This window comes from Pollicipes pollicipes, unplaced genomic scaffold, assembly GCF_011947565.3.
Source record: "Pollicipes pollicipes isolate AB1234 unplaced genomic scaffold, Ppol_2.1 Scaffold_7261;HRSCAF=8764_pilon_pilon_pilon, whole genome shotgun sequence".
In the NCBI taxonomy this organism is placed as follows: Eukaryota; Metazoa; Arthropoda; class Thecostraca; order Pollicipedomorpha; family Pollicipedidae; genus Pollicipes; species Pollicipes pollicipes.
Window position 1 is genome coordinate 18665533 of NW_023597054.1, and position 24819 is coordinate 18690351.

The 24819-nt window shown below is 55.0% G+C and overlaps 1 protein-coding gene across 1 annotated transcript; it reads right to left on the reverse strand.

Annotated features, from left to right (window-relative positions):
- Positions 1–2346: 2346 nt before the first annotated feature.
- LOC119111136 (mutS protein homolog 4) lies at positions 2347–18211 on the reverse strand. Its single transcript, XM_037234965.1, has 20 exons — positions 18200–18211; positions 16603–16728; positions 15760–15831; positions 15647–15723; positions 14534–14655; positions 12243–12300; positions 11641–11856; positions 11265–11508; positions 10730–10858; positions 10194–10380; positions 6946–7079; positions 6325–6492; positions 5518–5673; positions 5073–5174; positions 4458–4571; positions 3840–4048; positions 3532–3676; positions 3427–3495; positions 3095–3125; positions 2347–2435 (listed from the first exon to the last, which is right to left on the reverse strand). Exons 1-20 carry the CDS (start codon positions 18209–18211, stop codon positions 2347–2349), a joined length of 2460 nt encoding a protein of 819 aa, XP_037090860.1.
- Positions 18212–24819: the final 6608 nt, after the last annotated feature.

The window sequence follows — 24819 nt, forward strand, 5'->3', positions numbered from 1 at the left end:
TCGCCCAGGGTGGGAGTGGGGCGAGAGTATGATAGAAAGGTGTGTGGGACTCAGCTCCAATTGCATTTTACAGCAATATAGTTACCAATAATGCCTACCGTGATTTCATTACGGGCTCATTTCATTACGGGCGCTTTTGTCCGATATTACCGCAGTGGGCTCCTGACTGGATACAATCGCGCGATTTGCTCTCTTTTACGGAAGCAACGACGCTTCTGTCGCAATTCACACTGCGGCCCTGAACAAAAGGCATACATTTTGTGATACTGGACTGATGTTATAATCCCTGCCTGCGAAATTAGCATCTTCCTCTCCCAAAAATGTGTCCTTCATGTATGGAATCGGAGCGAAAAGGTCATCTCCGACCAAGTCGGAGACAATAGATGTAGGTTGGCAAAATGAACTGTAGCCCTGAACTTCTAATAAATATCCCCACTCTGCTGAGTGTCACGCATGTGTAAGGCAACTGCCGCTGTAACTTACCACTTAACAACCCAGCAGGAAAAAACTGATGCCGCGTGGATGTTCACACGCGCGGTTCAGAGCCGCATTGTCACTCCAAGCGTAGTCAGTTGGCTCGGTCGTCAGAGAGGACACGAATGTGTTTGGTACCGCTGACTTACGCCTCAACATGAAGCTGTTGGCAATACTTACGCGACGTAACTTGCTTGCCATTATACTCACGCGATGTCTTTGCAATGGCTTAGCCAGTCTCATGACATTGACCCGAGCCTCATGACAAGCATTCCAAAAAATAGCTTACGTCAAGAAATGCTGCTATTTTTCTTCTGACATGAACATATCGCTTTCATTCCTGTATGGGCTACTTTTTCTGCTTTTTCATGAAAAAAGCAGAAAGGCATACAGATTGTGGCGTGCCTTCATGCGACAATCAGTATATCATTTTTGTAAAAAACTGTGGTCATTCTAAAACGGTATCCCAAGAGGCAAACACGCAAACCCGTCGTTGAAGATAGAAAGACTCTAATTCAACTACATGAGGCATTTCAAACATAGTTAATGTGTCATCTATGAATTCTCCACGAAGAAGTAATGAATTGCTGCGACAACAGTAATTATGCAAAATAGACACAACCCTTTCACATAAAGTGAATCTAAGTGATCCATCGAACATTCCTCACAGGCTTACTAATCTAAGAACAGGTGTAATTATTAGAGCACTAATGATTGAAAAAACACGAAAACTTAAAGAGGCACTTGATACTACATGGTACAGGTGGCAAAAGAACATGTAACTGATCTCTCGTAGCACAACACGTGAAGCTTGAGCGTGATAGCTACGGAAACTGAGGGAGTCGCATTCGGCTTTCGTCCCGTAGCTATTCCAACACAACACCAATCGCAGCATCACGAACCTATGCATCACATTCAAGATCCATCGTCTGACCGCAAAGTTAGCTCTGTGAACCATACCCACTCCACTATTTTCTTCAACCTCAACAGCAAAGAAGTCGCATAACCAGACTCTTCTTGAAACCGACACGGACACTGGCACGGGGCCGACGCTCATATTACCGGCCGCGCGGTAGGAGTGTTGTAACGGCCTCTGATAGAAGACTCACTACTGACGAGGCGCTGCACTCAGCCGCTGGCTCCATATCTGCCTGATGTTCACCAAGCTTAGTCAATGTCCGCAATGATCCCAACCACTGGTCTGCTGCGAGTCCAGGCCGATTCGTCAGTCTGCTGTGGGTTCTTGTCGGTGCCCTGTTCTGTTGCGAGCCCAGATCGTCCTACTAATCCACGGACACCGGTGCGTCGTCGTTCCCCTCTGGTTCTGGCGCCGCCTGCGTACGTAGCTGGCTCTGCACGAATGTGTGGCGGAGCTCCCGCAGTCTCTGGCGCAGCTGCTCCGTCTCTATGTCGGGCTGGTCGGCCAGCTGGTCCAGCTCGGCCGCAAGCGCCGCCACCTCGCGCTCCTGACGATCTTGCTCTGAGAGGGACAGCGGCGGCTGGCGGAAACAGCGGCGCGCTCAGGCGGTGATCAAACACAGTGGCGCGGCCAGGGATCGCACGCAAGAATATGGTCAGGAAGCTGTCGGACACCGCGGCGCGGTCAGGTGGCTGCCGGACACAGCGGCCAGGATAGGGATCGTACACAAGAGTACGGTCTGGGAGCTGTCGGACACAGTGGCGCCTGTCGGACACAGCTACACCGTCAGGTGGCTGCCGGACACAGCGGTCAGAATACGGATCGTACACAAGAGTACGGTCAGGGAGCTGTCGGACACAGTGGAGCCTGCCGGACACAGCGGTCAAGATAGGGATCGTACACAAGAGTACGGTCTGGGAGCTGTCGGACACAGTGACGCCTGTCGGACACAGCTAAACCGTCAGGTGGCTGCCGGGCACAGCGGCCAGGATAGGGGTCGTACACAAGAGTACGGTCAGGGAGCTGTCGGACACAGTGGCGCCTGTCGGACACAGCTGCACCGTCAGGTGGCTGCCGGACACAGCGGCCAGGCCAGGGACTGGACACAATAGTGCCGTTAGGGAGCTGCCGGACACGGCGCGGCCCGGGGGGTGGACAAAATAGTGCGGACCGGGAGTTGACGGACACTGAACGCAGTGGTAAGACGCCTGGCGTAGACCGGGCAAGCGGACACATGACGCAGCCAGGAGCTGACGGAGACGGCGAGGTCGCACACGGGAGTACCGGCCAACCGCCGAGCGGTGCCGTCCGCCACGACCCCGACTTCCACTGTACACTCAGAAGAACCCGAGAGGACAGCGCAATCGGCGGCGCTGGAGACAGCCTCCGCGGCACGCCAGTGTCCGATAAGGCGGACCGTTGACTCCGGAAATGTCGTGGAAAAATTAAGTACCGCTCCGGCAAATCTACGATCATTGGTTGCAACATTGTAGGCATTCGTAGCTCCAGCAAATTGTCGACATTGTCCGCTGAATTCTAGGCGCACCTCAGTATCGTCAAAAATTCACCGCAGGGTTACCGCGCACCGCCTCGGCACTAGGCTGCCGCTGCCGATAATCAACATTCCGAGCATGACATCGTTGCGCGTCTTCGACGGGATCGGCCGAGCTGGACAGGCGACTGAGCGCAGATCACACGCACCCTGTGCGCTCACCGGAGGCTGCAGCGCCGTCTGCAGCAGGTGGCGGCCGTGCTCACCGGGCCTGCAGCGCCGTCTGCAGCAGGTGGCGGCCGTGCTCACCGGAGGCTGCAGCGCCGTCTGCAGCAGGTGGCGGCCGTGCTCACCGGAGGCTGCAGCGCCGTCTGCAGCAGGTGGCGGCCGTGCTCACCGGGCCTGCAGCGCCGTCTGCAGCAGGTGGCGGGCGTGCTGTGCGCTCACCAAGAGCTGCAGCGCCGTCTGCAGCAGGTGGCGGCCGTGCTCACCGGGCCTGCAGCGCCGTCTGCAGCAGGTGGCGGGCGTGCTGTGCGCTCACCAAGAGCTGCAGCACCGTCTGCAGCAGGTGGCGGTCGTGTTGTGCGCTCACCGGGGGCTGCAGCGCCGTCTGCAGCAGGTGGCGGGCGTGCTGGATGAGGTCGGCCGGCAGGCTGGTGGTGGCTGCCAGGTCCAGGCCGTAGCCGCTCCTCTGCAGGCGGCCCGGGTGGATGCGGTGCGCCCTGGCCGCCGCGTCGTCGCCGGCCGGCCCCGGCTCCACCTCGTCGCCCTCGCAGGTGCCCAGGTGGAAGCTGCACCGCGGCAGGCGGTGCTGTCAGACGGGGTTCAGGTGGCGAGGTCTCGGCGAACACTCCGGGCAGTTCTGACCTCTCGTTGCTCAGCACGGCGGCCCCGTCTGCGGGCAGCCGCTGACAGCGCGCAGCGCGGCGGCAGCTCCGGTCAATGGCCACTCACTTAAGGACCGTATGGTACATGTCGGCCATCCGCGAGCACTGCTGGAAGTGTGTGGCGGCCAGGGTGCGGCACTGGCGGCGCAGCAGGCGCTCGCAGACGGCCCAGGTCAGCGCGGCGCCCTCCTCGGCGGCCGTGGCGCGGCCCAGCTCGTCCAGCAGCACCAGGCTGCGCCTGGAGGCCTGTTGCAGCACGCAGGACACGTCCCACATCTGGCAACACAGGGCCCGCCGTGACAGCGCAGCCGCCAGTCATCGTGTGCCAGCCCACAAATGATGTTTCCCGGCAATCATTTTTGCGCTGCTTCGGCGTAACGGCTCTCACATTTCCGTAAAAAAGCATTAGCATGCAGACTTGACGCTTAGTCTGACAGCTAAAAGTAGCGTCAACATTTCATCGTGCGAATGATGTGCGTAAATAAGCCACCTAACCACAAACCCTGAATTTAGGTAACCCCCACCCTGCCTATATAAGCATTAGACACCACCCACAAAATATTGTTACAACGTTGTATGGATAGACCTATGGCGTGAACACACCGAAGCATTCCAAAAGTGGACTCGTTATTTGCATGAAGCGTAACGCGGCTCATCGGATAAGTTGAAGTCACAAAGCGCCAACCTCTGCCTGGAACGAGGAGACCTGCCGTTCCGTCTTCTCCTCGCAGCCGCTTCGACAAAATATCTGGTCCACAATAGGCAGGACGGCGTGCTCGGCTGGTACAAAGGAGCCAAGCTGAAAATATCAGGCAAAGACGGGGTGTCACAGGCAGGCAAGCACTCTGGTTTCCTGGCATGCATACAGCGAGAACAAACAACACGCAACCCGACTTTTATTCCCGTAGCAAAAGAAAACCGGAAATTCATCGCCGATTGGTAGCAGAAACACTGTCCTAACTGTTCCAGGAAAATCAAACTAAAAGAATGACAACATAGAGCAGTGATGTATCAGCCAGAACCTTTCACAAGATACGATCTCATGCCCCAGCAGCCATTCCAAGAACAAAACGAAGCGGGCAACTTACAAAGTCCACTAACAGATCTCCAGCACAGATTCACACCGAAGATTTTCGATACGGCGTTTCGATAAACGTTACAACAAACGAACCAATTAGAAGTTGGATCAGTTCAGTCCGGGCCTGGTCGGTCTGAAGAGGAAAGGCACCTCTTGTTGCTCAAACCGCTGTTCGCCGGCCAGCTCGGGGGAAGGTGAGAACGAAGGGAGCCGGTGACCGACCTGCGCCAGGATCTGGGTGATGGCCACCTGCTTGAGCAGGGTGCTCTTGCCGCTCATGTTGCCGCCGGTGATGACCGCCAGACGGCATTCGCCACCCATGTCCTGCGCACATTGAGGGCATGACGCTAAAGCACACCGACATGCACGTACAGGCGGCGGGCGGAGACACGCCGCCACGCAAACCTATATCACAGAGCTGAACCACGCCGTGACACTAACGCACGCGCAGGACACGGGGCTAAAATTTGCCGACACGCACGCAGAGCGCGCCGACCAGCGCAGGTCCAGCCACTGCGGGCCCCTGCAGCGCGCGGTATATCCCTGAGCACGGCCCACAGAGGCCCTCCTGATCTTGACAGAGCCAAGAGCGTTGCAGGTCGCCGAGCGTCGTCGACTTGGCGGCCGTGCCAGGCGAGACGTGGGGTTCCGTGACCCCGACACGCACCAGGTGGTTGAGGACGACGGGCGTTGCGGCGCCGGCGGCCAGCAGCGGGTGCCAGCCGCCGCCGATGTAGAGACGGCTGCCGAACTCGGGGCGCCGCAGGTCGAGGCTGACAGCCAGGTCGGCCAAGCCCACCAGCAGGTCCGTAGTCGACACCACCTGCACTCAGGGCAGGGCAGGTCACTGTCAAATAAGCCATTGGATCTACAACCGCCCGACATCTCACCAGGACAGCTGCTCCTTCTGAAGGAAAATGGAGCCATTGGTTGTCAAGATCTTGAGCCCAAGTGGCATTCACCGGACGCACGCGGACATTCTTTGGGCTTGGCTCGGCACCGGTGGCGTTGATTACGGGCCACACTGACGCAGCGCGAGTTGACTCCGATTTGCAAAAGAGCGGGGTAGCCTAAATTTGGATGTGATTTCTGATCATGCAGATGTGGCTTCATTTCAGGGTTCATTCCAACTGACTAAGTTGAAATCGCGGCGTCTGGGCTATCTCCGCACCAACACGGAATGCGGGGCACCTCATGTGACTATTAGGCGATAATGAGGTCTAATTATTCCATCTCACATACCCCCAATATGTCAGAATAACTCCGTATCGACTACCCACCTACATACGCCATGCATCAACTTCTACGCACCCAAAAATGTGGGCCGATATCGTCTCCCCGGCACCACGCACTGGCCCGCCGCCGGACCGCGCGCAGGGCGAGCCGCCGAGCAGGGTGGCTGACCGGTGCCGATGCCACGCCTCACCCGTCACCCGGTGCCGCGCCTCGCCGGCGCGTGTGCCGGGCCACTGACCTCCGTCAGCTGGTAGAGGAAGCACAGGTCCGGTTGCAGCTCGTTAAGCAGCTCGCAGACCACGATGCTGCTCAGCTGGCAGATCTCCAGCACGGAGGCGTCGGCGCGCGTGTTCATCTGCACGATCACCTCCGTGGTGAACGTGACGCTCGACTTGTTCTGCTGCACCTGGGTAATGTATTCAAGTTGTAATGTATTTAAAACATGCGGAACCGGCTCTGACAAGGACCTCTGTCGTGTATCTAGCCCATATCTGCAGCGTTTTCAATGCCAGTGCAAGAAGCTAAGCCACTCACCACACCGGCCACGGCACCACAGGGTATGACGAAACAAGACTGATGTTCGCGACCGCAGGTTTTACGTCGGGCCACGCTCATTTCATCGGATTCGCGTGATAAGCGGTGATTAGTCGGCGATGTCCGTGACACTGATCCTTCCAGTCACCGTGGTTGCTGAAACGACAGTGGAACTCGCTCGAGCAGTTACGGCCGACCTGTATGAACTCGTCGGGCAGTTACGGCCGACCTGTATGAACTCGTCGGGCAGTTACGGCCGACCTGTATGAACTCGTCGGGCAGTTACGGCCGACCTGTATGAACTCGTCGGGCAGTTACGGCCGACCTGTATGAACTCGTCGGGCAGCTGCGGCGGCCGGCTCGCCTTGCTGCAGCAGGCTACGGCGTGGAAGCCGCGCGTGGTGTTGTAGCCCGGCTTCAGCACCAGCCGGTGGTGTTCTCCCAGCTGCGCCACGTAGCCTGCACGGCGCGGAAGAGTGTCACCCGCCAATGCAGCCAGCGTCGTCCACCCAACATCGTCGACATGTTGTTGCCGTGAGCCACGCTTCACCTTGCCGTGTTATCGCCGTATTGCGGCAATGAAACAGCCAACGTTCAATTCGGCCCGTGAACAAGCATAGGAGTGAGCCATTGACTTGCAAACTACTCTTTGATCTGCGAATAGCTATTACGACCTACCACCACCGACGCGACCCGGCATGGGACGGCTGACTGTATTGCGTACCAATCACATGTCGAATACGCTGTACCTGATGATATCATGATTTTGAACACCTGCAAGCAAACCACCCTGGGCAAGTGAAGGAATATTGAGGGACGTGCCCAGTCAACCACTGCGAAGGCGGTTGACGGAGCCAGATTAGTTCAGGGGGCACACATGAACCTAATCAAATCCTAATCCAATTATACTAATCACCTACTCAAATCTTCAAGGTCGCAAATAACTAGGCTTCTTTAACGTCTTGAAGGGCCAAATGTAGGCTCTGACGGGACACGCAGGTCGAGATGGAGACTCAAGCTGAAGGAGAGCCTCCCCAAACGGGATAAAGCAAACACATCGACGCACGAATTACACAAATGCAGCCTTCGAACTTGTGAACGGAAGGCCCGTCCCTCTCAGAAGCCCACCTATACACACAGGTGGTCTCTGGATTTGACCAGTGACTAGGAGCCACAGTGGTTACTAACCTATTCACACCGCTGGTCTCTGGGTCTGACCAGTGACTAGGAGCCACAGTGGTTACTAAATTTCAGCACGGACCCAAAAATAGGGCCCTGGACTCGCCCAAGGCCCCGCCTGACTACCTACACATGGACCACCTTCGAATACAACCCAGGTCAACGCCAGGTCCAAGGACCCTCCAGACATGCGTGGATCATGTTGTCAAAAGGCAGGGTCCTTTCACGTGTCCAGGGGTTATCCGAAAGCCAGGTGCCCCAAAGAACCTTCAGCAACCAGAGAGACCTTTAACTTCTCATGAACCTGCAGGTACATTAGAGTCCATGCAGTGATGTCCAGGATCTCGTCCAGGAGTTGGAATCAGATGAAGGAACCAGGGACGCAAATGGAGGAGCACAGAGGGGCTATGGCCATGTATATATGAGGGGAGGGCTGGCAATGAAAGGGGCATGATAAATCACAATGAATGGATCCAGAACTGGGGCCCTGCCCGTTTCATCCAGGAATAGATAAGTTCAGTAGGCCTCCCTGTGCCATTTTTTACCCCTTTACAACGGTGAGGGATACTTTTACGGCAATGAGAGACTTCTACGTCGATGCTGGGGCAACTGCCCCGGTCAGATGGCCTCGCACGTCGGAGAGGACCGGTGCATGACGTACGCCTCTGAGGGCCTCTAGGCCGACCAGGTATCCGGCCCTCCTGTTGCCGAGATGACAGCCGGGAGGTACCCAAGGAAACTCACCTGACCGGGAAGCGCGAGGTGCCTCTAGCGCTCCACCTACCGGCTCCTGCCCAGACAAATGAGGTGTGCCTCCTAAGTGCTCAACAGGGCGGACTGGACGTGATGAAAATAGAATATCAATCGTCATCCATCCAGATCCATCCAAAATAATATCATCGCCGTCATGACGTATAATGCGTCATCGTTCCCGCCCGCCCATTGGCCGCCATCTGGTGTTAGCTACGGGGCGAACAGGGCGCGGCCTACGGAGACTGCAGCGGTCGGCGCCAATGATCTTTTCCCTCAAAAATTGTGAACGCTCATCCTCAAACTATTCCATGTAATGTTTCCACCAATCGATCCTGAAGAAGGAATGCGTAACCTTAGGTGAAATTCAGTTGGTCCTATCAATAAAGAAACGCTGAGCCCATTAAGTTCCGCCCAGGTGTTTAGCCAATAGATTTTACGCATTTTAATCGACGCATTCGCAGCATCTTTGTTAACCTAAACAAAATTCGGTAGCGTAGATGACATATTCTTTGGCAAACATCAGTTAGTTCTATCGACAATGAGATGTTGAGCCAATTTCAACTTAACCTGGTGTTTGACCAACGCATTTTGCGCATTCTAATCAGCCCATTCCGGTATTTTTTAGGGTCTAAAGAATCTAGTAACGCTCGTGTGTTATTGGTCTAGAAAGCCCGAATGAACACCGTGTGAAATGAATGGCACTGTCAGTTAATTTGATGCGGTTATTCGATGCCAGCTTCATTCAACTCACTGACTTCGACAGCACATTCTGAAGGCTGCTGGCTTCTTTGTCTCAGTAAAAGAGCGTAAACAAAGAATGTAACGAAGATAACGCCTCCCTCGAAATAAAGTGACCGGATCAGGTGATTTTTTTGGGGGGGGGGCTTTTGAATTTAAGTTAGGCATGGGGAGGGTGCTCTTCTCCGGTGTCCCGATCCGCTTACCGAGATTGACCGCGTATACGCACACAATACTACGTTGCGCACGCACGCACAAACATACTACCCGAAGTACGTTCGCTTCAAGGTCTTAGTTGCATGCTTTCAATTTTGCTAGCGGTGGGGGTTCGGACACCATCACAACGGCTCATGCCGTTTGAGGGACCTCTGAAAAAATTCTTGCCCTCCGCCCGCATTGTAAAATACGGTCCGCCGCGACTGGTCGCGAGACGTCACGTACTGACAGATTAGCTGCACATTTCGGGGTTCGATTCTCTGCGGTGGCCGCCCTTTGTGACCGAAATGAGGCAGGTGAGACTGTAAGGCCTCACTAGCTGGGTGCATGGTAAAGTCCAATAAGAAAGCTACGCACTTTAGTTGGAAGTGCACCAACTTCTGTCGGACGTTATATTTAAGATTGGGTGCACTTATTAGAGACCCAAGTGTCCAGCCAATGTTCTTGATGCCATTTCTAAGACGACCCACACATATGTCAAATATATCGACACCACCTTGAAGAATTCAAAGTTTTGCTGAATCGGAGCAAATTCAACTCTACCAAGAAGCAGGCGCCCGTCTGCTGTAGACTCATGCGACATTCAAATCGTACTCCTAGCACGCTCCTACTCCTGCTCCTGTAACAGTACCCGGCCCCCGCCTGGGCCTGCTGCCGGGCAGCCTCGGCAGGTCGTTCGGCTCTCACTGATGAACTCGTCGTATGCCTCCGAGTAAAGCCGGCGCGCCAGGTCCAGCATGCCGTTGATGCCCGGCTTGATGGCGTAACAGCGCTGCACGCGCTGCTCGATGCCGCCCCTGCCGGGCTGCACGTCGTCGTGGATGACTGCCCGCAGTCGCAGCAGCAGGGACTCCACCACCGGCTCCTGCAGGCACTGGAGCGCGGGCACGAGAGACCGGCCGCTGACTCGGTGCTACGCTAGGTGCCTCGAGAAGGCAGGGCGCCGACCTACGTCAGCGCATGCCTTGAGAAAACACGAGTCAGCAGCGAAGCTCACTCCGTTCGAGTCAGTCGGCCGTTTCTCCCAGAGGCCGTTGCATGTGTGGATTGTGTGTTACATCAAGGCTTTACGACTTGCTCAGCAGCTCAGGCTATAAGGTGTCACCTGTCTCCCGCCCTGGCAGAAAGGACGGGCGTCACGTTCTCAGGTGGTATACGCAAACGAGCGGCGTCGATGCGAGCACGGCCGACGTCGGTGGGCGATGAGTTTCGCCGCGCCTCACCTTCCTCATGGACACCAGGAACGGATGTAGGGCCGGCTCGAGAGACTCCCGCAGCGCCTCCACGAACTCTAGTGAGGCCTTCAGCGAGATGATGTTGTTCAGCCGCTGCTCCACGTTCCGCTGCGTGTCCTGTGAAAGACACATGACCACTGACCCACGCCGCGTGGCGTTGTATGGGGCAGTGAATGTACCTCAGAACTGATCACGTGCAGGACGTACGGTCAGACTAACTATTCATTACCGACAACGTATCGGCAGGCAATATGCATGACATGAAGCTTCGAGCACGTGATGGGGTTTTAATTTCCATCCTAATGCTCAGCGTGGAGATTTCAACGCTGAAAAAAATTAAGTCACATTACGAAACGCGACTCAAAGGTCTCTTTTACGGGCAGACAATGTGGAGATTATCATCTAAAAACATCAAAAGTCACACAAAACTTCAAAACCCGTTAGTGTTTCACCTCGCTTGTCCCGACTCCACTGCTGGCATGCTTCGAGACCACATATGCCAGCGGCTCCGTCCTCCTCTCACCCAGTCGTGCTGCTGTATGCAAAACGAGTGTATCTTCTCCACGTCACGGAAGCGTCCGACGACGGCGCGGAGCCGGTACAGCAGGTCAGGGTTGTCCACCAGCTCCTGCACACAGTCCTGACGAGTCCTGCCGCGCGGCGCCGAGGGATCACGTGGCAGAACAAACAGACGGCCGCCGACAGCGCGGAGCCGGTACAGCAGGTCAGGGTTGTCCACCAGCTCCTGCACACAGTCCTGACGAGTCCTGCCACGCGGCGCCGAGGGATCACGTGGCAGAACAAACAGACGGGCCGACGACGGCGCGGAGCCGGTACAGCAGGTCAGGGTTGTCCACCAGCCCCTGCACACAGTCCTGACTGGTCCTGCCGCGCGGCACCGAAGGATCACGTGGCAGAACAGACGGCCGACGACGGCGCGGAGCCGGTACAGCAGGTCAGGGTTGTCCACCAGCTCCTGCACACAGTCCTGACGAGTCCTGCCGCGCGGCGCCGAGGGATCACGTGGCAGAACAAACAGACGGCCGCCGACAGCGCGGAGCCGGTACAGCAGGTCAGGGTTGTCCACCAGCTCCTGCACACAGTCCTGACGGGTCCTGCCGCGCGGCACCGCGGGATCACGTGGCAGAACAAACAGACGGCCGCCGACGCGCCTACCCACACACTCAGGTACGCAGCTACGCAGACGTACAACGTCCATGCACGCGAACGCCCGCACGCACGCAAGCCAGGTTCTTGAGGCAGTAGTTGTAGTCGAGCTACCACGTATCCGCGTGCCCCCCTCCTAGGACCCTTTGACTTCCAGTCAGTGCCAGTCACCGAGTCAGCCAGGGTTACAGTCCTGCCGCACCAGTTGCGGGAAATTCAGGGAAAATTAAAAATGATCTTCTTCGCACAGATCGACACGCCTGCCACCGTCATCAAAGTACGGATGTGTCCACCCACAGCACAGTCCATGTAGGTGATACACTGGACTGCTGACAGGCTGATGGTGATGGCTGACGGGCTGATGATGATGGCTAACAGGCTGATGGTGATGACTGACGGGCCGATGTTGATGACCGACAGGTTGACAGGTTATGACCGGCACGGGATCAGGTTGGCCGATGACTCCAGGTCTGGTATGGCTTCGGAGGACTTGGCCAAGGTTTGGCCTACTGCTCCGTTTTGAAGTACGACAGCGGACGCCGTGCTGTATCCGAATCATGTAACGTATAATCTGACCACAGACAAGTGCACTTGCGCACAAGAGCAGGATCATCCTGCCCGCTGAGGCCCGATCGGCGACACGCTGAAGCGATGCAGCGCGGTCCAGCCCCGCCCGGGACTCTACCAGCCACTGCCAGCGGGTGCGCATCCACCCTCTCAGCCGACCTCTGCCCATTTGCCTGCTGTTCGGCGGACATTCGGTCCCAACGGAGGTTGAGGCCCGCGCCTCATCGCGGGAAGGTCGCTGGATACGGGCAAATGGTCTACGCCCGACCGCCGACGTCGAGAATCGCACGGGCTCCCTGGTCTCCGCGCAAGCAGTTCACCCATGCTGCGAGAAACAGTCCGCTTCCTTCACGCAGCACTACATCATATCCTTGCCATGCTGGAACTATGGTGGGATCAAGGGCGTGGGTGAGGTGGATGCGCTTTGTAGAGGGGGGGGGGGGGGGGGGGGGGGGGGGGGGGGAGGGAAGGGGTCGTGCCATCTAACAGGGCGTAACTGATCTGATGAGGGCATGACTGACTCCATTGAGGCGTGACCCTGACCTGGTAGTAGCATGGCTGGCACATTGGATGCGTGACTGGCTCGTGGAGGCATGGCTGGCCCAATAGAGGCATGACTGACCTCACGGAGGCGTAACTAAGCTGGCGAAGGTGTGGCTGACCTAATGGAGGAGCGACTGACCTGGTGACGGTGTTGCTGACCTGATGAAGATGTGGCTGACTTGACGATGGTGTGGCTGACCTGATGACGGCGTTCCGACCTGATGGAGATGTGGTTGACCTGATGACGCCATAGCTGACTTGATAACGGCGTAGCTGACCTGATGGAGGCGTTACTGACCTGATAACGGCCTGGCTGATCTGATGAAGACGTGGCTGACCTTATGGAGGTGCAACTGACCTGATGATGATGTGACCGTTTTGATGAAGACGTGGCTGACCTGATGGCGGCGTGACTGACCTGATGGAGGTGTGGCCGACCTGATGAAGGTCAGACTGACCTGATGAAGGTCCCGACTGGCCTGATGGCGGCGCGACTGACCTGATGGCGGCGCGACTGACCTGATGGAATCCCGACTGACGGACGGCTGGAGCAGCTCGGCCCGCAGCCGACGGCAGCCACCAGCCGTCTGGGTGCGCCGGATCACGCCGTACACGGTGTCCTCGGACCCGCCGCCGGGTCCCGGCTGCACCAGCTCCAAGCGGCGGCACGTGTCGCTGTCTGGAGCACCGACAGCACGGCCACACTGCACTCACCCGCAGTGGCCAGTGTCATACACGGACGCAAGAAAACATACGGCCCTCGGGCTGGACCGAAATTGAACAGCCGTGTTTGCCGTGATTTAGGGCCGTGTTTAGAGTGACGAACGAACCCATGGCTCGAAACACCCAAGAACAGCAGAGAGGCGACGGATTAGGAGACAGGGTGGAGGTTGCCAAAATGGCTGACTACAAGACGTGGACGTCGAACTGGTGGCCAGGACAGCAACGTCTCCTAATCACGTGCAAGCAAAATTGCCTTTTGGTTGTAAGGCGTGTGCACAGAAACGAGGCAAAAAAGAAACCACTCCATACTATTTTTTTGGAGGGTCCACTACTGAAATTGTTGAGGCGCGCTTACGTACGAAAATTATCTGCTGCTGAAATTAAATGCCCAAGTTGACGTGTTTGCAAACTTCCTGAAGATATACTACGGCAATTCCCCAACGTACGCCAACCAAAAGCGTATATATTTCAACCATAATAAATGTCACATCTGCCAACCATTCTCCTACTTATGCCGTTTGAATTCCTGACGACGTTGCGTGGCGCGGCAAGCGTACCTCAGACATGGGTCATAGCCAGTATTCCAGACCCCACAGTGGCCAGCGGTCAGTCGCCCAGCCGACCACACACACAGCAGATGGCGCGCCAGCAGCGGCTTGAGAGTACATGAGACGCGCTGTTTCGACTGTCGTCTCGGCCACCACCAGCAGCGGACGACGGTCGATGTCATCCGCTGGTGGCGGCCGGCCGATGACGTCATCCGCTGGCGGCGGCCGGCCGGCACGCACTCACTCATCATGACGGTGGCTTCGGCCGCCTGGAACTGCACCATCAGCGTGTGCGGCCGGAACACGACACACTTGACGGACTCCATGAAGACGAGCAGCGCCGACGCCGCCGTGGCGCAGTAGTACCTGCCGACGACGGATCCGCTGCGGCCTGACCAGAGCCGGCCGGATGGCGCAGCTCGCTTCGGGCGCGCGACTCTCAGGCGCTCAGGCGCGGGATGACTGACAGCCCGAACCCGCGCAGTGATGAGTGATCATGCGCTGATATTAGTGTCACTGCTCTGTGCCTTCGTTGTTTTCAGCATGACTGCCCGTTTAGCGCGGCAGAATCATGTGGAATCATTGCATGTCTGTTAGAAATGTTCGAAACGGGGGCGTGCTCGTGAAATATATCACCCGATGTGATTTTGTTCATTACTGGGATACAAGACACTTGCATTCAGAATGCGTACTATTTTCTCGGCCAATGATTCTGTCCCCCCCCCCCTCGTCCACAAAAAGAGAAAAAATGTCTTAAGGGAAGGGAATGTCTTAAATAAATGTCCTCTTATTTGTACGGAATTTTGTTTGGTAAGCGCTAAAGAGGCTTTCGCCAGTTAATTTGCACCAAACAGATATTGCGCACAATTTCGATGGTCCTGTTTAATTATTCAGCCCCATTACCAGGCGATGGTTACAGCCGGTACTATCACTGGACTAGAATGTTTATAACTTCATGAATCACAGAGGACACTTGACCGGTGTCGGACTGTTTCTCGAGAATCCCTGACTGACCCTTTCGCAAGAACTTTGCACAGTCGGAACGTTACAGTGCAAAAGCTTGTGCTTCGAAGCCTTTTTAAAGCTATACATTTGTACTAGGCGCATTTCAAACGTTTGCACACAGCCTACCGCTTTCACCTGAGATCACCAGCCGCTCTGAAATCCGCAGGTGTCGTGCAGCTTTCAGAAGCTTTCGTGTATCATTCAGCTGTCAAGAAGACAAACAAACAAAAAACGCGGAGCATGGCAAGCAAATTGATCTGTGAGGAGGGAGCCCTGCAGGAGACCAGCTTCAAACGACACGTCTGGCCCCGCCCGCGGCCTGAGGCCGTCTGCTGGCGGCGCGGCTGCGCACATGTTGTGCAGGGCGGCGATGGCGCTGGCCAGAGAGGGCAGGCAGAGCGCGGCCACCCGCTCCAGGCCGGCCTCCGACTGGAAGTGGTGGCGCGGCAGCGCCGTCAGCGCCACGTCGCCGAACTGCTCGCACAGCAGCCGGTACAGCGGCTGGCTCGGCTCGCAGAACGTGCCGGGCAGCAGGATCTGAGGGGAGCGCGCGGCCCGGTCAGGACGGGGCGGCCACAGCCGCAGCGGGGCGATACTCGGGCGCGGACGACCGGCGGGCCCGACCCGACACATGGGCGCGCGAACTCGGTACAGGTGGCCACAGACGTGATCTTCCCAACGAGTGGGGCGTTACCGAAGATGTTGCAATCACATGTTCTGCTTTGATGCCAGTGCATCTGTGAAGTCCCCGAGATCACATGCCTCTCCCCAAAGTTGTGACAGAATCTTCACACCAACCGAAGTTTCCACACCATTAACCTGCGGCATCCCAGACTGTTGGCATCCACCCGCGCTGACCGAAAGCAAGTCGTTCCCATGTCCCACTACATGTGGGGGAGGGGAAGGGGGGAGTGACCCGATCGACAGCCGCCTGACTTGGAATCCTCGGACCCGGTTCAGGGCGTCACATGGTGGAACGATTCGGCAGTGTCATCGCGGCAACAAGCGTGAGGCTGCGGTTGACGGCGGTAATAGGTAAAGCACAGTTACATACGACGATGAATGAACTAACGGAATCCAAATACAAGCTATTGTATATCATGCGTACTATCAATACTGTTCTGTCGATCGTCCATCCCGTGTTTTGCCGGCTAAGTGGCGATAGCTCGTCATGCGCACCGACCCCGATCATCTTCTGCTGAATGACTTTACTCCACCCTGAAGACCAAAGACGGTCGCCTCCTGATTCGCCCTGTGAGTGGCCGGCGTGACGCGTGGGCCTCTGGCAGCGCAGAGCGCCCTGCTCACCTGACACGGGTTGAGCACCTGAATCTTGGCGATGACCCGCGAGTACGTGTACGAGTCGCTGAGCTGGGCCAGCACCAGAACCGGGCTGTCCGGGTCGAGCGCGGCCAGACCGACGGCGCCCGTCGCCTGACCGCGGCCAGCCACCAGCGCTGCCCGGCGTCGGTCACCCGCCCCGGCTCAGCTGACGCCGCTGACGTGCGCTCAACAGCACGCCATAGCGCTCGCGCCCAACGGCGCGCGTTGAGCTTCACTTCAACGCAACGCAACGAACGCTTCCCTCTCAGCACAATACAGTCCCAGATAGGCAAGAAGGCTCTGTGCCACCTTGACAGCGTTCGCTTCCTTACATCACAGAATACTTTATGAGGTTGGGTTAGGTGATCATAAATTTCAGACGACAAAGCAGCGCCCGCTTAAAGTCCCCGATGTAGATTTCTAGTCACTTAAGCGATTGTCTCAACAAAGAGGAATCATTTAAGGCGGGGCTCACATTTTTGACCACTATCGTTTGCGTTGTTTGCCTCCTACTGCATCCTTCCTTCCCTGTCAACTTCTCCGTTCTATATTGCAACAAGAGCGCTGCCTAGAAGCCAGAACAGCCTGCGATCGTGCAGGCAGGGTGTGTACACGTACACACCTTAAGGCACACCTCACACCTTGCCCCCCGGATCATCAGCTCTCGTCGGAAGCACCGGGCAACCGTCACAAACAGAAGCCTTATGTGCACGGAGAATCCCCGAGCAAGCCAATGGTGCCGGGCAGCCATGGTTACGGGTTACGCAGAGCTGGTTAGCAGGGCATCAAAGCAGCGTAGCGCTCGACGCAGCTCACGCTCCCACGCCACACGGGGGCAGAGGACGGCGAGACGACGGATCGAAAAACAAAGCCAGCCTAAACCAAGGCAGTTCAAGACCAAGGCAAAGGACAGCGAGACGACGGATACAAAAACCAAGGCCAGCCTAAGCCAAGGCAGCTCAAGATTAAGGCAAAGGTCGTGCGGGACGTGTCATTGCTTCGAAAGACGCCCTAAACAAGAGTGCAGTGGCACGCTAGCTGCACTCTATTGCCTCTTTATTTAAATGAGGCTGGTGACGGGACCCCTCGTGTGAACAGCCCGATGTGAAGGGAAGACGACAGAAGCAGCACGCAGACGTGTGGATGAGGTCTCAAATATCCCAAACTAACAAAATGGTAGGGAGCAGTATTCCACCCGGACCCTGTGTGGCACGAGTGGAATAGGGGAAGAAATTGTGGAGCAAATTTTGATTAGGTAAGGGATGAATAACTGCACTATGAATTCTTGCGAAACTTGGAAGAAATGCATGGAACAGAATGTCAAGGAAATGGGAGGGGGGGGGGGGGGGGGGGATAACTTGTGGAGCCGGTGGAAGAAGTGATCACCTAGTATGGGAAAAATAGATGAATTACAAGTAATACTCCGCAATCAGCTCATGCATAAGGCAAAGATACGGTGGCGGGACTGGTAGACTTAATATTGTGCAGGGCGCACCGTAATCCAACCCTTGTCAGGTGTTTGCAGCAGGGGAGTAAGCACTTATCACACTGCTCCCAACGTCCTTATGTCCTTCATCCAAACCTCAGCTTCCATTCTGAGCAGAGAAGTTACCTTTTTGTCTGACAGGAAATGGGCCAGGCTCACAATTGTACATAGCTCGGAAAGGAGCACCAGGTGGCTGTTCCGCCTTCTCGAAAGTGTTCTTGTGATCCGGTGCGGAGATATTCACAGAGGGGAGGGTGCAACAGAAAAGAAAATGAATGCCGTCCAGGAACTCGCAAGATGACAGAAATCAGTTGTCAAATTGTTCAAAGTATTGCGGGGCACTGCAGTCCCCCAATTTCGGTCGATCAGGCGACCCTGCTTTTGTCATGAGCCGCTTCAGGACAGTTGGAACCCCTCAATGACTACATGTAAGTTGTTCCAAAAATTGCAGGATTCTACAACACCCTTATACCATGAAATGAAGCATTGCGAACCAAATGAATCAATTACATTGACTTCACAAAACACAAGGAGCCCCAGTGAAGCATTTTGAAAACTGTTGCTAAATTGCGCATGCACGCGCACACCCAGTCGCAACGACACAACATCAAATAAACAGCTTGCATTAGTTACGGCGTCATGCCTGGGTCTTCGCTGCCCCGCTGCTTAGGTAATGAGGGCCGGACATCCCAGCACTGTAGGACACACACTGTAGGACAGTAGGACACACTGTAGCACTGTAGGACACGCATGCAGTCGTTGCACAACAGAGCGAGAACCCTCAGTACCATTCCCCTGCACCGCGATGGCTGCACCGCAGTGGTGTTGTCAGAATCTTCGCGACGAAGAATACTTAAGAAGAGCTGCGACTTTAAAGCCATTTGTGCCACGTGTCGATCGCATTTTTTGACAACGTTAGAACTTACAGCTCCGTTAAGAAACAAAGAAAAATGGGAGCTACCCCCAAACCGATTTCGGCCACGAAGATGGCTCAGGCAGTCCACTGTGCCTCCGAGCAATCACCCCGTACGCACCCATCGATAAGCTCGACCTCAGCGGTGCGCCCGGTTCGGTGACACTCACCCATGATGGTGGAGGTCTGGACAGGCCGGGGAGTGACCGAGCCGGGCGTGCAGGACCGGCGCGACCACGGGGTCGAGTTCCCCGAAGAGGAAGACCTGCGCGGCGGCCGCCCATCGGTGCCACTCGCTGCGGACTGCAGACATCCGAACACAAACCGGCCGGTCATATGAGAAAACATGCTGAACACCAGTAGTTTTCATTTCAAGGCCACTTAAGAAAGCGATCCGGAAAGGAAAGTAACGAGCCGCCATGTCTTTCGGGAAGCTGAATCGTTTAGGCATGCTTGGTGAACGCAAGAGTGACAGATAGGCTCACTATGGACGAGATGCCGAGCTGGTCCAGTCTGGGCGTCCGCTGCCGGCCGTCGGTGGTCCTCCTGCGTCCATCAGAACCTAGTCTTCCACCAGCTGGGCCTCTGGAGCCGAGACCAAACCGCCAGCGATCAGCCTCTGTCATCCGCCTAACAATCAGCATCCAGACAGCGCGTATTCTGGAGAAGGGCGGCGCTTAATTCATCGGTTCCGCTTTGGTCTCGTGGGATCCCAGACTGCACTACCAGCACACACAGAGGTGGCAGGACAGTAGAGTTTCCATTTCCATTTGCCCCGCAGGCCGGTGGCGTCATTACGGCAGGCAGCACGGAAGTATTCCCAACCCAGGGGATATTTCCAATCCCAAGACGGTGGTCCTCATTTCTGTGCCATTTTTCCACTTAACGCCCAATGTGTCAATGTTAAAGTTTCAGAATGTTGGGACCAGCCCCCGGGCCCCACAGTTCCCACGCCCGTGCATGGCGGACAAACCCGAACTATACTAAAAGGCACAGGGAGCACGAAATAGATGTTCCACTGCCTTCTTCGTGTTGTTCACGCGCCACTGGCTCGCAGTATACCTGCGTTTCTACTGACTGACATCCACATTTACTGACAGGCACAGGGTGGAAGCCGGCTTCGGCTTCGGCTTCGCAGCCCGCCACTTGCCTCCAGTGGCTTTCGAATAGGCTTGGACTTAAAGTCATTTTCCACACAGGGCTTCGGCTCCGTGCCATTTAAAACGGTCGGTTTCGACTTCGTGCCATTTAAAACGGTCGGTTTCGACTTCGTGACATTTAAAACGGTCGGCTTCGACTTCGTCCTAGGCTTCGTGATATTCTTAACAAGTGGCGTCGGCGTTGGCATCAACTTCGTAAAAGTTTGGAAACATGGCCTCGGCTTCTTCTCCACGCACACTTATGTTGCTACGGCTTTGCCATGCTTATTCTTTTTCACTGCAGCTGCCGCTTTACTTCGTAAAAAACAACCTTGCCTCTTACCAGGGGCGCTGTTTTGCAAGATGAGTTGGGGAGGGGGGGGGGGGGGCTGAACAGTGAAAACGACGAAACCTACCCCAAGATACGCCAACAAACCAGCTTCTTTCCGGAGCTGGTTCACCGTCTTTTCTCTTTTTTCCAGTCCATCCATTCCTCATGGGAGAGGCCGGAGCCCAGGCTGGGGGAGGAGGTTGGATACAAGGCCGTGGCAAAGGGACTGGAGCCCCCTCCACACTAGAGAACTAAATCCCTGCTTCAACTCCGATATGTCACACAACTTTTCAAGGTTGACACGCATACAGGGATGAAAACCAAAAGCCAGCCGGTCATTCCTTGGACCCATTAGCACATAAAGCCGGCCAGAGAACTAACTGTCCTAAATGTTGTGTACATGCTAACATAGAAGGCGGGAACGATAGTCCGAATCAAAACCTTCCATTTACAAAGCTTACACCTGGCCTCAATCATTCTGCAAACTCTTTGTAATGTTTCCTGGTCCCTAACAGTTTAAGCACACGCGAAAATTGGTTTTGGCTAAGTGGAACATGGTTATGGAATATATGGGCTTCGGCTTGGACTTCAGCCTCGTGAATCTGAACTGACGGTGGCTTGGTTTTCCCTTCTCGTGTACCAATTTCGAGGCCACTGGCTAAGGATTCGGCTTCGGGTTTCAAAAATACGAAGCCACTGGTTTTGGCTGCGCAATTTCGAACTTGGAGGCCAGCGGCTTCGGCTTCAGCTTGATGTCATTGCCACCATTGTCATTCGGCTTCGGGGCCAGAAGCCTGGTTTTGTTCCCCTGCCTGCTACTGACTCCGATTGTCCCATCAGTCCGAGTGATTGCATGATTCTTCACACGATTCGGACTGACAACGTAGCTGGGGACGGGTTGGGATGCGAATCAAACCTACTTCACATGCAATGACTCAAATTACTTGTTGATTCAAGGCAATTGACATGGCTGGTTCTGACTGATTCATAATCGAGCAACGCAGGGTCCTGAAATGGATTGATCATTCATATTAACGCGACCTGAATACAAATGAACGCTTCTAATGAAAATGAAGCGAACTGGTGACATGGAACGGCGTTGGTGGTATGGGTGGCAAGAGCAGGTGCTATTCATTGCCTTAGCTGTTAAAAGATGATGGCTAGAAATGTAAAAATTGGTTGAAAACATCTGTAAATTATCTCCAGCACGGAACATCTAAGAAACCCTTTCTGGGTTATGTTAACGTGCTCCTGTTCGAAGGAAATACTGACTTTCCCGAAACACCAATCAATTGGCCATGACTGCTATTCTATGCTATGACTAAGTTTCAGCACAGTACTACGAAAATGTGTGCGCGCTTTGAACACTCCTGTTCTTGATATGCTTTACACACTTATAATACATATTGATCAACCTCTGGGTTCGTGCCTTAGGGCATGTGGTGCATTAGCATTACATCCATCTGGGTCCAGATAATTTGGAAGCAATTTGGCTATGCACGCTGCCCTTTATTTTCATCAGACATTCGGACAGGTGTTCTTAAATCAACGGCACTTATAATTCGCTGAGATTCAAGTCCATTCAGTGTTGATTCGGCTACACCAAGCCTCGAGCATTGCATCAGATCAGGTTCAGAATCACTTCAGAAGCTAAGGCTTCGCATCTACCCCGGCTCGCGGGAAATTTGTGACTCTGGAATCACTCCTAAATCTTGACCGAATCCAGCACAAGCGGGCCCCAGGCGATTGAGCTGCCACCTACCTTGCCGACGAGCCCTGATCGCTGACGCCGCCCGATCCCGCCAGTGGGCGGGCGCGGTCGGCAGGCAGGTCAGACATTGTCTCCTGGTCCAAGGTGCTGGCCGCGTCCTGCTGAGCCTTGAGGCAGCGCAGCTACCACTCAACACTGGTTAGTGACTTATGGACGTCAGGTATCTGCCGGGAAAGGGTCGGGGTAATGATGTCCCCTCCTGAGTGTGCATGTAAGTCATGTGGTGCCGCAACGGCAATGCCCGACACAACACTCTGGCTTGAACACACACTTATTACATGGTGCCTACCTGCAGCAAATCCTGACTACCCACATATAGAAACTACAGCTTCCGTGCACTGTCAGAGGCCTCACAAAGTGTCATCGGAGCTCAATTGCCTGGTCACCGCGAGCATAAGGGAGCTCACCTTAAATATTTCCGATGTGCCTCTTGAACTTCTCGGTGAATCCCCTGCTCACATATGGACCGCTCTCACTGTCTCAAATAGATGGACAGCCTCCGCAGACCGTGATCTCGGATCCACGAGCTGTCTCGGGGATGTGAACGCTTCGGGGTCACTGACCTAAGAACATCTGACCAGGGGCTCATACAGGGCCGCTTCGGGGCCACTGGCCGAAAAACATTTGACCAGAAGCCAAGACAGAGCCGTTTCGGGGACATTAGCCTAAAAACAACTGGCCAAAGAAGCGGGCAGGGAAACACAGGAAACACGTCCCTGTTAGGCCTCGAAGGGAGCTACCCGGGACCGACGACCAAGGGTCCAAACGGCTCGCCGAAGACCGTTTTAAGTGGACTGTGGGTAGAACAAGCGATGGGTTCATGTCTAACAAATGCAAAATTCGAATATAAGTTGGTTCATCTTCAATATCTCCTCCAATGTCAAAGTTCCCTCCCCCATTTGAAAGTATAATTTTGAGACTGGTTGGTCCAGTTTCCTTGCTCCACGCTCCATGGGGACGCCACTACGTGGAAAGATCAAAGGAGATAGTCTTTGTGTGATAGCTTTCTTTTGTCTACGCTTTTGTCATTTCCAACCAAAAATATTGGGGTCCAAGTCAACGAGAGGGGCCAACTCAACATTGGGGGCCAGGGCCCTCGACAAAGAATGCAAATCGACATCCGTAGGTCCTTCTAATTGGCGCCCCCGCAACCCAGAAATAGTCGATGGAATCACACTGTTTGATAACACCTTCAGTCAACCAAATATTTTCTGTTCGTATAGTATTGGTATCGGGTCTTGAATACTTCCCACTTGAATGGAGGGCTCTACGCTCTTTTTGGGAATCTTATCTGTTAACCTGCTCGGGCACACTAGATCATTCGGGGGCCCTCTACATTGGGTCTTGGGAACTTCCTATTTGAATGGAAGGCCCCACGCTCTTGACGGGGGGGGGGGGCCTATATGTTAGCCTCCTCAGGCGCACTCGATCGTTCGGAGCCCTACACGTTGCGTCGTGAGTATTTCTTATTTGAATGATGGCCCTGTATTCTTGGCGGGCCCATCTATTCAGCTGCTTGGGCTGGTGGCGGATGCAGAGGGCGGGGGTGGGGGGAGGCACGGGACTACGCCCCATGAACCACGCCGAGGGGACCTTAAAGGCTCCGAAGTGGCCCATAACCGGCCGGACGGACGCAGTTTTCTTACAACAAAAACAGCAAAATTGGATACCATTGAGCTTACAGACGACCAAGGACCACCGTAAGCAAAGTAAAGAGTTTATGAGCAAACGAAGTTCATTCTTCGCTGATTAAGTGATGCTCGGGGAAAATTTTGGGGCCCATTACGCTGTCTAGAGGCATTACGCTGTTGGTTGCCTGCCCCCCCCCCCCCCTGGTCCACTTGCCGGTTCAATCTGATCGCTAAGGAGCTTTCCATGATGTCCTTGACCTCTTTGCGCTGCTCCATGCCTGAGCACTGTTGATCGATCAGGTTTTATTCCACGGATTCTTTCCATTCGTCCAAAAGGCTCTTTACACTTTTTCCGGGGCCCCACATGCCAGGGTACACTCAGCTGCTCAGGGGCCCTTCATACAAATTTTGGGTTTTTCCACTTGCTTGGGGGCCTTGTGCTGTTGCTGGGGCTCTTGCAAGGTGAGGCACGAAGACATTTGATGCTTAGGCTCTGCTTTGATCGAAGGCTCTCCCCCTTTGATGTCATTTGTGGAAGGACTCTTCACTCCTATCGAAGCTCTCGTTAACCTGTCTGTGTACTTTTGATCGCACAGGGCTATTAATTCATGGTTTTGGATAATTCCCCTTTACTCGGAGGGCCTTGTGCTAAGGCCGGGACCTTATATGTCAGCCTGCCGGGGCACTACCGATCGTTTAGGGGCCCACCACGCTAGTCTTGGGTTCATTTTGCTTGCTCTGAGGGCCGTACACTCGTTGACGGGAGCCACTTTGTTAGTCTCCTGCGGCACCCATGAATGCTCAGGTTCCGTCGCTATCGGCCTTGTTGCCTTCGCCTTAGAGCAGCAGTCGAATATGCGCCGGTTAATTTTTACTCGCGATTGCCGAACGTAATTTTAGGTGCCGCCGACGTCGTATGTGTCATTTCCAT

What these genes read in the sequence shown, in the direction of transcription:
- LOC119111136 (XM_037234965.1), bottom strand. An exon ending in ATGTACCATACGGTCCTTAA is followed by an intron (nt 3,677 to 3,839) that starts GTGAGTGGCCAT and finishes GCCGCGGTGCAG; the next exon opens with CTTCCACCTGGGCACCTGCG. An exon ending in GCCTCCGGTGAGCGCACAGG is followed by an intron (nt 2,436 to 3,094) that starts GTGCGTGTGATC and finishes TGTGTCCGACAG; the next exon opens with GCGCCACTGTGTCCGACAGC.